The sequence below is a fragment of the Emiliania huxleyi genome (assembly GCF_000372725.1).
Source record: "Emiliania huxleyi CCMP1516 unplaced genomic scaffold EMIHUscaffold_65, whole genome shotgun sequence".
NCBI classification, from domain to species: domain Eukaryota; phylum Haptophyta; order Isochrysidales; family Noelaerhabdaceae; genus Emiliania; species Emiliania huxleyi.
In genome coordinates this window covers 360,592-370,419 of record NW_005197128.1, presented here as the reverse complement: position 1 = coordinate 370,419, position 9,828 = coordinate 360,592, and the positions used below count along the sequence as shown (strand labels likewise).

Sequence of the window (9,828 nt, the reverse complement as noted above, 5' to 3'; positions counted from 1 at the left end):
GTTGACGCTTGAGCCCCGCTGTGTGTGGACCGAGCACCGACCGGAGAGGTGCGTTTTGTCGCACAACACTCAAACACTGGCCCGCGTGCCGCGAAAAAGGTTAGGTTCTTGGAGCACTTGGACAAAGAACCCTGCACAAACATCGCAAGGGCGGGGACCTGTTCCTTTTTACCCATCTCACAGTAGAGGTGTCCGTTTTATTTATTTATTTGGAAAAAGAGAAAAATCAACGACCTCCTCGAGCGCGGCGATTCCGGGGGGCACGTCACAGTGGAGCCCCAGCACGTACAAATTCTAGTGCCAGCGCCAGACCGCGTGGGACAGGCGGACACTAATGATTTCTTCGCGGCTTCCTACTCGGTACAGCCGCGGCCGGCTCGGCTTTGCCGTTCTTCTGATGGTGGCATTGTCGCTGATCACCATTTCTCGGCCAGCGAGTCGGGCAATGCTGGTACCCCAGAGCCTCTCACTCTGCAATATTTTTGGCGTGAGATGCGCCCTGCCGCCGTCGCCAGTGGCCGTGCCGAGAACGGTGTACGGCAACGACGACCGGCGAGACTGGTACGAGCTGGATTACACCTCTGCCGGCGACGCAATGGCGGGACGTCTGTTGGCTAACTCGATCATGGTGCACATCACTCGAGCGGACCTCGGTGCTCCTGACTCGCACGGTATTTACCGCATTCTCGATGACTACGCAGATTCCCTTCGGCTCGGCCCTGTTCGGAACATGTGCGACGGCCAGAAATTCTTGCGGCAGCCACGGCTTGGCTACTGCTCTGCCACGCTGGTCAGTCCGACCGGGGTCATCACGGCTGGGCACTGCGTGCCAGACCAGAAAACGTGCGACAGCGCGGCGTACGTCTTCAATTACTATGTTACCGGCCATGACGCTCACGGCGACCCCACATTCCCTTTGATCACCTCTGACGACGTATATTTTTGCAAGTCTGTGAGCACCATGTATGCGACCGGCGGCACCGACATTGCGCACATCACCCTGGACCGGCCTGTCCTCGGCCGTGTCCCGGCCACCTACCGCAAGACGTTGGTCCCTACTACGCCGGGCCAAAAGCTGATGATGATTGGCTTCCCAGACGGCATGCCCGCCAAGGTGGAGGCCGGTGGCACGGTCACCGACGCTGGGAGGTCGAACGGCTTCGAGTTCTTTGTAGCCTCGACTGACTCCTTCGGCGGCAACTCCGGCAGTGGCATCTTCGATGCGGACGGAATGATGATTGGCGTCCTTGTGCGAGGAATAAAAGGCTACGTCCAAAGCGGCGGGTGCACCGTCGTCTACGCGCTCCCAGGCCCAAGGGGGCAGGAGGAGATCACATACGTCGATCGTGCCGTCAGCCTGGTATCGGCGTCTTCCGGCCACCTTCCGGCCACCGAGTGCACCGACTCGTGCGTTCACTCCAACGACGGCGAGTGTGACGACGGAGGGCACGGCGCCCTCTACAGGTGCCGCCCATCCCGCCCGGCCCTCCGCCCTCCCCCTCGCCTCCTCCCAGCCGGCCCCACAGACACCCAACCGCCTACCTCCTTGCCCGCAGCGCCTGCGACCACGGCAGCGACTGTGCCGACTGCGGCCACCGCTTCCCGTCGGCTCCGCCGTCGGCCTCGCCGCCTCCCGCAGCGACCACGTCGGCTCCGCCCTCCGAGTGCACCGACTCTTGCTTCCACGCTCGCGACGGTACAACCCGAGCCTCGGCCCTTGCAACCCGCAAAAGGCTCGCGAATCTCACCATCTCCTTGCCTCTCTCAGGCGAGTGCGACGACGGCGGCAACGGCGCCCTCTACAGCGCCTGTGACCACGGCACCGACTGTATGGATTGCGGCGAGCGCCCCCACGCCTCGCCTCCACCTTTGACCCCAGCCTCGCCCTCGGCGGCGTCGGGGCTTCCGGCCTCCGAGTGCACCGACTCGTGCGTTCACTCCAACGACGGCGAGTGTGAAGACGGAGGGCACGGCGCCCTCTACAGGTGCCGCCCATCCCGCCCGGCCCTCCGCCCTCCCCCTCGCCTCCTCCCAGCCGGCCCCACAGACACCCAACCGCCTACCTCCTTGCCCGCAGCGCCTGCGACCACGGCAGCGACTGTGTCGACTGCGGCCACCGCTTCCCGTCTGCTCCACTGCCGCATCCGCCGCAGCCAACCCCCTCGCCCTCGCTTTCGCCTCTGCCCTGCCCCGGAGTGGTATGCGATGGGATGGGCGTCGGTCCGTGCCACTGTGACCCGTGTCTGCTATGTCCGACGCCACCAGTGACGCCGCCGCCACTATCCGCACCATCGACTCCGATCGCTCAGCAACTTACCTGCGACTTTGAGAGAGGCACTTGCGGCTGGAAGGACACCGCGCCTTGGACAACGAGGACAAGCAGCTACCCGTGGACGAGGACGAGTGGCGGCACGCCATCGATTTTCACCGGCCCGAGCGGCGACCACACCACCGGATCGGGGTACTACCTCTACACCGAGGCCTCATTTGAGAGAGCACGTCTCCTCCTCACCCCCCCCCCCCCCCTCCCCCCTCGGAACAGGCGCTGGAGGTGAAGAGCGACACGTGGAAGGACGCGGCGTCCACCTGGATGTCCATCCTCGAGCTGCGGCGCAAGATCGGCGTCGAGCGCGGCATCGCCGTCATCGACTGCATCGCGGGCGACCAGAAGGTTCGCTCCACTACTCCCCTCCCGGACGCTCCTCGTTCACAGTCAGTGTCCACTGACTCGGTTGCCCTATTCCGTTCGCTAGGTGCTCGACGCGCTCGGCGCCGCCAAGGCGCTCTTCGACATCGAGGGCGACGCGCCGCCCGACGTCTTGGCGCGCCGCTAGACAGAACTCGCCCTCTCTTTGTGACCGCAACAGCGACTGAGAGTGGAACGATTGCCCTACACGGCGCGATCGACAGCCCCTCGTGACAGCGCCGCTCTCGGCCCTCCCTCCGCCTGCAGGCGCGGCTCAGCAAGGCAGCCGGCGGCCACATCCGCGCCAACGGCTACAGCTACCGCAAGAAGATCAACCTCGAGCTCGCGCGCATCCGCCGCGTGCGCGACCTGCAGATGCGCGGCGTGGCGCTCGTCGGGACGGCGATTGCGGCTGCGCTCATCTCGACCTTCAACTACCTCTACTCCGTCGCCGACGGCGTGGAGCCGTGGTGGCTGCCGCCGGCCGTCGTGCTCGGCGTCCTCTGCGTCCTCCTTCCCGCCGCGGCGGTCCTCGTCTACCTCTACCTCCTGCACAAGCGCAAGTCGGCGGGCTCGAGGCTGGGCGGCGGGCTCGGGCACGGCGCCTGAGCTTTCTCCACCGACCCCGGGAGGAGGGCCGCGCCTGGCCCTTAGTCCCTCTCTGCCGCCGCCGCGGCCTGTGCAAGCCTTGCCTGAGGGCTCGAGGCTGGGCGCGGCGGGCGCACAGGCGCTACAGACCTGAACGCGCGGGAAACGGGGATGTGACGCGCGTCTAGGCTCTGGGCATGTCCGTCTAGGGTACCATACTTCCGGGCCGGTGTGCGGGGAGCGAACCTTAACCCCTAAACGGCGTTCCCGTCAGTGACGGGAACTTGGAACGGCCTCTTATTTTATTTCCTTTGCAGGACGGCTGGTCGTAGATACGGCCGATCCAGCAGTCGTCTGCGACATGGCAGTGGCCCCGCTTCATGTGCAGCTGGTCCCGAGCGGCTCAGGTCCCAGATCGAATCTCGGACCCACAGATTCTAGATTCCTTTAGATTCCCTGGATTCCCGCAACAACGATCTCTTAGCGGCGGCAAACAGAGGCGCAACTCTGCCAGCAGCGAGGAGGCTCCTGCTGCTCAGCTACCGAGGCCTGGTGGCGTCGGCTGCTGCGTGGAGAAGACAGCAGTACTGCCCGACCTCAAAACATGCACAACAAGCGGGATTTGTGACTCTGTCCTCGATTCTTCAGTCGCTCTGCCGGACGCGCTCGCTTTGTCGCGAGGGTCACCGGTGTAAGCCGTGTGGACGCCCAGAATAGCCTCCCCTGACTTAGCTAGAGTGAGAGATATTGTGCACGTGGTCAGCCTCTACAATATATACACTGACACTTTACCTCCCAGAGCTCGTCTAGGTCCGCCACGGCCATCCTCAGCCTCCAGAGGGCCCCCGGCCGCGGCGCGGTGCGGCGGCGTCACAAATCCGACGTCAGTTCACCGGGACGCGATCGGGCGATCTGAAGCCCAACTAGGCGTATGGATTGCCCGCCAAGGGCTATCACCTGGACCCCTCAATGGACGCCTGCGGTGCCGCCCCCACGAGGTGTTGTTCACACCTGTCCAACCATTCGTGCAGCAGGAACGCGCTGTGTGTGGCTGGCAGCCAGCAAACTCAAATGACGACGGGTTGCAGCCTCGTAGCTCAACGGCAACATTGTGCATGAGGAAGGCTGATAGAAGTAGCGCCAGCCACACAACCAACAGCTTCTGGAGAGTATGCGGAGCGCAAGCAGCCGGTGATCAAAGGCGTGTTGCTGTCGGTGGCAGATTGCCAGAGGGACGCCGGCGCTTCGGTGCGTGGCTTCGTCACAATTTTCCACCGCTCAACTTGGAGGCAGTGTGTCTAGTAGCGTGCTACACCTATGACAGCGGACCTCACTGGGGCGCCGACGTGCGACGACCGTCTGGGATCGAAAGACGAAACCGCGTCCCAGTGGAGCTCGTGCAGAGCGGCTGCAGAGCGCGCTCCGGAGCTCTGTGGCGGAAAATGTGAAGGGAACGTGGTGGCTTCCCACCGCCTCTGTATGTGCCCAATAAAGTACTAACACGACCCTTGGGCAGCAGGGGGTATGTGGCGAGCGCACGGAGGCACAGTTAGGCCGCCGTGATATCGCCCTTCCGGGCACCCCGTTTCGGTAGCCGTTTAGGGGTTAACGACCGCCCAGAAGCTTTGGCTAGTTCCATTTCACTGTGGCACAGGTTGTGTTACAAAACCTTGATTTGACCATTTGCGCACTATTGTACCTCTCGGTGCCTTCGCTTCCAGAGGCAGCTACGACCCCGCGCCGTGTGGACGGGGGCACTCGGCAGGTGGCGCGGAGTGCCCCCGTCCACTCGGCGGGATCGCAGCTGCCTCTGCGCGTCCTGGGGAGGTACAATAGTGTCGCGCGCCGGAGACGACTCGACGCCGCTGAGATCGGAGATCAAGCTCTGACAGGTCGCACGTCGCTCCTTTGACGCCGACGTGACTCAACCGTGCAGATCACATCAGGACACGGTCTCGACGCGCTTGGTAGGACGCCTGCGACCCGTCTTGGGTCAGGTGGCACGACGCTCATCGCGCCTGCCAGCGCTGCCGTGCAGGTTGCCACGACGAGGTCGAGCACGCTTCTATACGCTCGCCCAGCCTTCCTTTCCATCCCATTAGGCAGCCTGGGAACGGTGGCGGTCAGAGGCAAAGCCTACGAGGGGTGGTGGAACCACATGTCACGGCTACTGCCGGCTCGACCCCACGATAGCCTCCGAAGGCTGACTTTGCGGCACCATCATCGGACGATGTCGACGAGTTGGGTCGCTTTCGCGGTAGCCAGGTAGCCCCCCATACTAGTAGCACCGGCCATGGCCGCAGGAAGCTCGGGGGAGGGCGCTGGGAGCAACACGGAGCTCCGTTGGACGCGTTTTCAAGATTAGCGTGTCAGAGTGAATTGGAACTAGCCTTTCTGAGCAAACCATCGGGCCAGGATCATCAGCATATGTCCCCTCCACATCATCGTGGGCGTTTGAGCGGTATTTGAGGATCACCGCCACTCTGAAGTTCGGCCGGGTGGTCTGCAGACCCCCCCCCCCCCCCGGAGCTCAGCAGAGACTCCGTGGGGTCGCAGAGTCGACGCTGGGAGTCGCACTCGTCAAACCGTCGCATGACCACGCAGTCCGCACGTACCGCCCACATCCCCTCCACCGCTCAGAAGGCGCAGATCGACCGCCGGGCCGCGTAGTCGTCGTTAAGGAGCGGTTTTTGGAGCCGTACGAAGAGGAAGGTCCCAGACGGGCGAACATGCGGTTTTTCGATGACCACGCGCGATGTGGTATCTGGTTTTTGCTAAAAACGGGCCGCCTAGTGCAGCATCACTAGTACAACACGCAACCACACTGAGAGCTCCACACTAGCCGGCATAGGCGAGCCCCGGCGGCCTCACCGTCGCCGCTCGCGGCGGAGCCGACGGCGGAGCCACGGGCGGGTGCGACCTTTTGGGGGGACATGAGCTCGCCAGGACGTCACCGATGGCTCGGCGCGCCTCTTCCCGCCAGCGCGGGGCGGCCTGCCTACAGGAGCGAGGGGGAGGAAGACGGAACTGAGCCCTAGGTTCGTGCAAAAGCGCCGGCAAGGGCTGGGAGAGGGGCGGCAAGCGACAGGCGGGTCCGCGACCTTTTGAGCGCCCATGAGCTCGCCGGGACGTCGCCGATGGCTCAGCGCGCCTCTTCCCGCCAGCGCGGGGCGGCCTGCCTACAGGAGCGAGGGGGAGGAAGACGGAACTGAGCCCTAGGTTCGTGCAAAAGCGCCGGCAAGGGCTGGGAGAGGGGCGGCAAGCGACGGGCGGGTCCGCGACCTTTTGAGCGCCCATGAGCTCGCCGGGACGTCGCCGATGGCTCAGCGCGCCTCTTCCCGCCAGCGCGGGGCGGCCTGCCTACAGGAGCGAGGGGGAGGAAGACGGAACTGAGCCCTAGGTTCGTGCAAAAGCGCCGGCAAGGGCTGGGAGAGGGGCGGCAAGCGACGGGCGGGTCCGCGACCTTTTGAGCGATTGAGCGCCCATGAGCTCGCCGGGACGTCGCTATTGTGCGAATGGTGTCGTGGTGCCTGGCCGAGAATTCTCGCAAGGAGCTGGATTCAACTTTCCGGAAAGCAACTGTTGCGCGTGTGGCAAGGCCTTCCGCATTGTGGCCAGGTCTCCGGCAGCTGCGTGAACTGCAATTCGGGGGGTGGTCGGATGAGCACCCCTGCATGCGCGTTTGGTCCGCGGCCCGGTGTCCAGCATTGGGCCCATCCTTGTGTGAGCGCTGAACACTGACTGTGCGTGAGGGTGGGTGGGTACTCAGGCGAGGATTTGTCATTTTGTTATTGGGTATTATTGTTGTAGGTTCGTTGTTAGCAGATCATTATTGGCACGTACATACTCTGCATAGCGACGGGAGATCGCAGAAGGCATAAAAGACGGGCACGAAACAAACGGACGCAACGCTGAGGAGTGAAAAAGAAATAAAAGCAAGCACGAATTCTTTTCTCGGGCCCCCGGGCCTTCTTCGGCTGGTTCTTGACCTACCGCCTGTATCCACGCGAGCCGGCAGAACGCGAGCCGGCAAGCATGTCCGGCGAGCAACGAGGCGAGAGGGGCGGGCCGAGCGCACTGCTGAGCGGGCTGCCCGTGCGCGACGCAAACGCCTTTGCCCAGCGGAAACTGGATGCGGCGAGCTTCCCGGCGTGTGCTCTGCTCCTACCTGAGCTTACCACCCGCGGCTCTCTTGGCCCACACCCATCCCAAACAAACGCAGGTCACGGAGGCGCCAACCTACCTCGCCACGCACGACCGCACGAGCCCCCCTCCCGACCAAGGCGTGTACCGGCGTCAAAAGGGTTCCCACCCACGCCTGCAGACCCACGCCCATCCCTGCCCATCGAAAAGCTCGCCCCGCCGCAGTTGTCGGCACGGAGACGACAAACATCATCCTGCGGCACTTCCGGCAGCTCGCCGAGGTGCGTGCGCGCGTGCGCGGGCCGCGCCGCTCCCGTTCACCTAACGCCCGGCTCTCGCCCTCGCAGAAGCAACGCGAGCGGCAAAAGCGGGCGCCCCCCGCTGCAGAGGCGGCGCGGAAAACCGCCAAGCTCGCCCGGCCGACAAGTCAATGATTCTTTCACTCTTTTTTCGGGCACTTTTTGAGAGGTGGAAGGCCGCTTCGGAAGGGCACCGTCGGCCCACCGTGAACCTTCCTTTTTTAGGTAGGTGCACCGGCTGTGCCGCTGTGCAGACACACACTCTCTCTCTTGCCACGGCTGTATTATTGATGAAAACAAGCTGTCACCGAACATTCCCACCGGGCGGCGGGTGGGAGCACGAAGTAAGGGCAAAGACTTCACCCTCATAAAGCGTTGTTGGGTTTCCCTCCCCCGTCCAACCCCAAGCTGTCTCGACTCGCAGCGCCAGCGCGCAGCAGCCCGACGGGGAGCATGCACGGCGCATTTCTCTGTGTTTCGGCATCTGCCCTTCCCCCCACCCCCCTCCCGGCGCTTGCAGGCCTGGCTGGCTTCGCAGCCTGTGCTGCCCGGCTTGTCGCGCCCCGCATTCTAGCAGCGCGATGGCGGTCCTCCCCGCAAATCCTTCCAGGGGCACCATAGAAGCGGTGCTCGCCCTCTCCACGGTCATGCATGCCGCCGCCCAGGCTGCTCAGCCCAAGCCGTCATCGTCCGAGGCTGACGCGCGCACGAGTGGCTCCTCCGCGGCCGCGGCGTTCGCTCGGCTGCGAGGTGGCGAGCTGGGCGGTTCACTCGCGCCGCACACGCCTGTGCCGGCCGCGGCGGCGGCGGCGGCGGCCCCGGTCGAGGTCGCGGGCGCCGCGCCGCGCCACCTTCTTGTGAGACATGACAAGGCGCGGCGGATCGTGACGATTGAAGTGAGCGAGACTGCAGTGATGGCCTTCTACATGTCGGGCTGCGCCTTCATCATCGGCGGCGTCGCGTTTGGTTGCGCGCTTTGGCAGCGCACGCGGGGGGGCGCCCCAAAGCAGGAGCCGTGCGAATGCCACTGGTGCCAAGGGGCTTCGCCTCCCCCCCCCCCCCCCCTCGTCCCTCTTGGCCTCTCTTCTCCCTTTGCCGCCCATTGCCTCCCCTGCCAACCATCGCCCCCCTCACCGGCCCCGCCGCTCCCGCTGCGCTGTGCAGGGCGCATCAAGGAGATGAACCCTAGAAGCGGAATACGCATTCTTGTCGTCCAACTAGCGCTCGAGAGGACACGTACTCCGCTGTACTCGACCGCATTTGCCTCCCTCGTACTCACGCGCTGCTCTGAAGACACTGCACAGTGCCGTAGTCCCGCCCTGACCTCGGTCTGTTCCGCACGCAGGAGAGGCGCTCCCTCGGCAAGGGCGGCTTCGGCGAGGCCTCCCTGGCGCTGCGCCACGGCAAGACCATCGTCCTCAAGAAGATCGGCTGCGCCTCTGTCAACGACGCGAACCAGGCGCTGCTGGAGGCGTCTTGCCTGCAGCGCCTCTCCCACCCAGGTGATCACACGGAGAGTCCATATCTCCCCATATCTCCCTAGATCTCCCCCACTGAGAGAGTCGGCCCGCCCCACTGCTGACTCTGCAATGCATGTGACTGCCAGCCCTCTCCCGAGATCGCACAGACCGCCTCGCGTGCCCCGTGTGTGCTCCGCGAGTGCGTGTGCCCCGCCGTCCGTGCCAGGGCGTGTGGCAGACTGGCTGACTGACTCTCCCACCCAGGCGTCGTCAGTCAACCAGCTCCTCTCTCCCACCCATCTCCCACCCAGGCGTCGTCAGTCAACCAGCTCCTCTCTCCCACCCATCTCCCACCCAGGCGTCGTCAGTCAACCAGCTCCTCTCTCCCACCCATCTCCCACCCAGGCGTCGTCAGTCAACCAGCTCCTCTCTCCCACCCATCTCCCACCCAGGCGTCGTCAGTCAACCAGCTCCTCTCTCCCACCCATCTCCCACCCAGGCGTCGTCAGTCAACCAGCTCCTCTCTCCCACCCATCTCCCACCCAGGCGTCGTCAGTCAACCAGCTCCTCTCTCCCACCCATCTCCCACCCAGGCGTCGTCAGTCAACCAGCTCCTCTCTCCCACCCATCTCCCACCCAGGCGTCGTCAGTC

The 9,828-nt window shown here is 64.4% G+C and overlaps 3 protein-coding genes across 3 annotated transcripts in view; all 3 read left to right on the top strand.

Moving 5' to 3' along the window:
* Positions 1 to 445: 445 nt before the first annotated feature.
* On the top strand, positions 446 to 3,546 carry EMIHUDRAFT_465208 (hypothetical protein; the record flags this gene model as incomplete). Its single annotated transcript, XM_005763043.1, has 7 exons — positions 446 to 1,464; positions 1,527 to 1,696; positions 1,769 to 1,985; positions 2,048 to 2,198; positions 2,543 to 2,671; positions 2,754 to 2,816; positions 2,954 to 3,546. 7 exons carry the CDS (start codon positions 446 to 448, stop codon positions 3,293 to 3,295), a joined length of 2,091 nt encoding a protein of 696 aa, XP_005763100.1. The 3' UTR covers positions 3,296 to 3,546.
* A 3,716-nt stretch (positions 3,547 to 7,262) lies between these two features.
* EMIHUDRAFT_437814 (hypothetical protein) lies at positions 7,263 to 8,028 on the top strand (the record flags this gene model as incomplete). Its single annotated transcript, XM_005763042.1, has 3 exons — positions 7,263 to 7,423; positions 7,497 to 7,698; positions 7,765 to 8,028. Coding segments are annotated over exons 1-3 (579 nt in total), but the record flags the coding sequence as incomplete, so codon positions are not given.
* Positions 8,029 to 8,226: 198 nt separating this feature from the next.
* Positions 8,227 to 9,828, top strand: part of EMIHUDRAFT_465207 (hypothetical protein) — a gene marked incomplete at its 3' end in the record, with an annotated part of 6,607 nt that continues 5,005 nt past the window's right edge. The window contains exons 1-3 of the mRNA XM_005763041.1: positions 8,227 to 8,754; positions 8,881 to 8,894; positions 9,065 to 9,218. Of these exons, the coding sequence (XP_005763098.1) occupies positions 8,298 to 8,754; positions 8,881 to 8,894; positions 9,065 to 9,218 (625 nt within the window). The 5' untranslated portion in view covers positions 8,227 to 8,297. The remainder of the gene's footprint in view (positions 8,755 to 8,880; positions 8,895 to 9,064; positions 9,219 to 9,828) is intronic.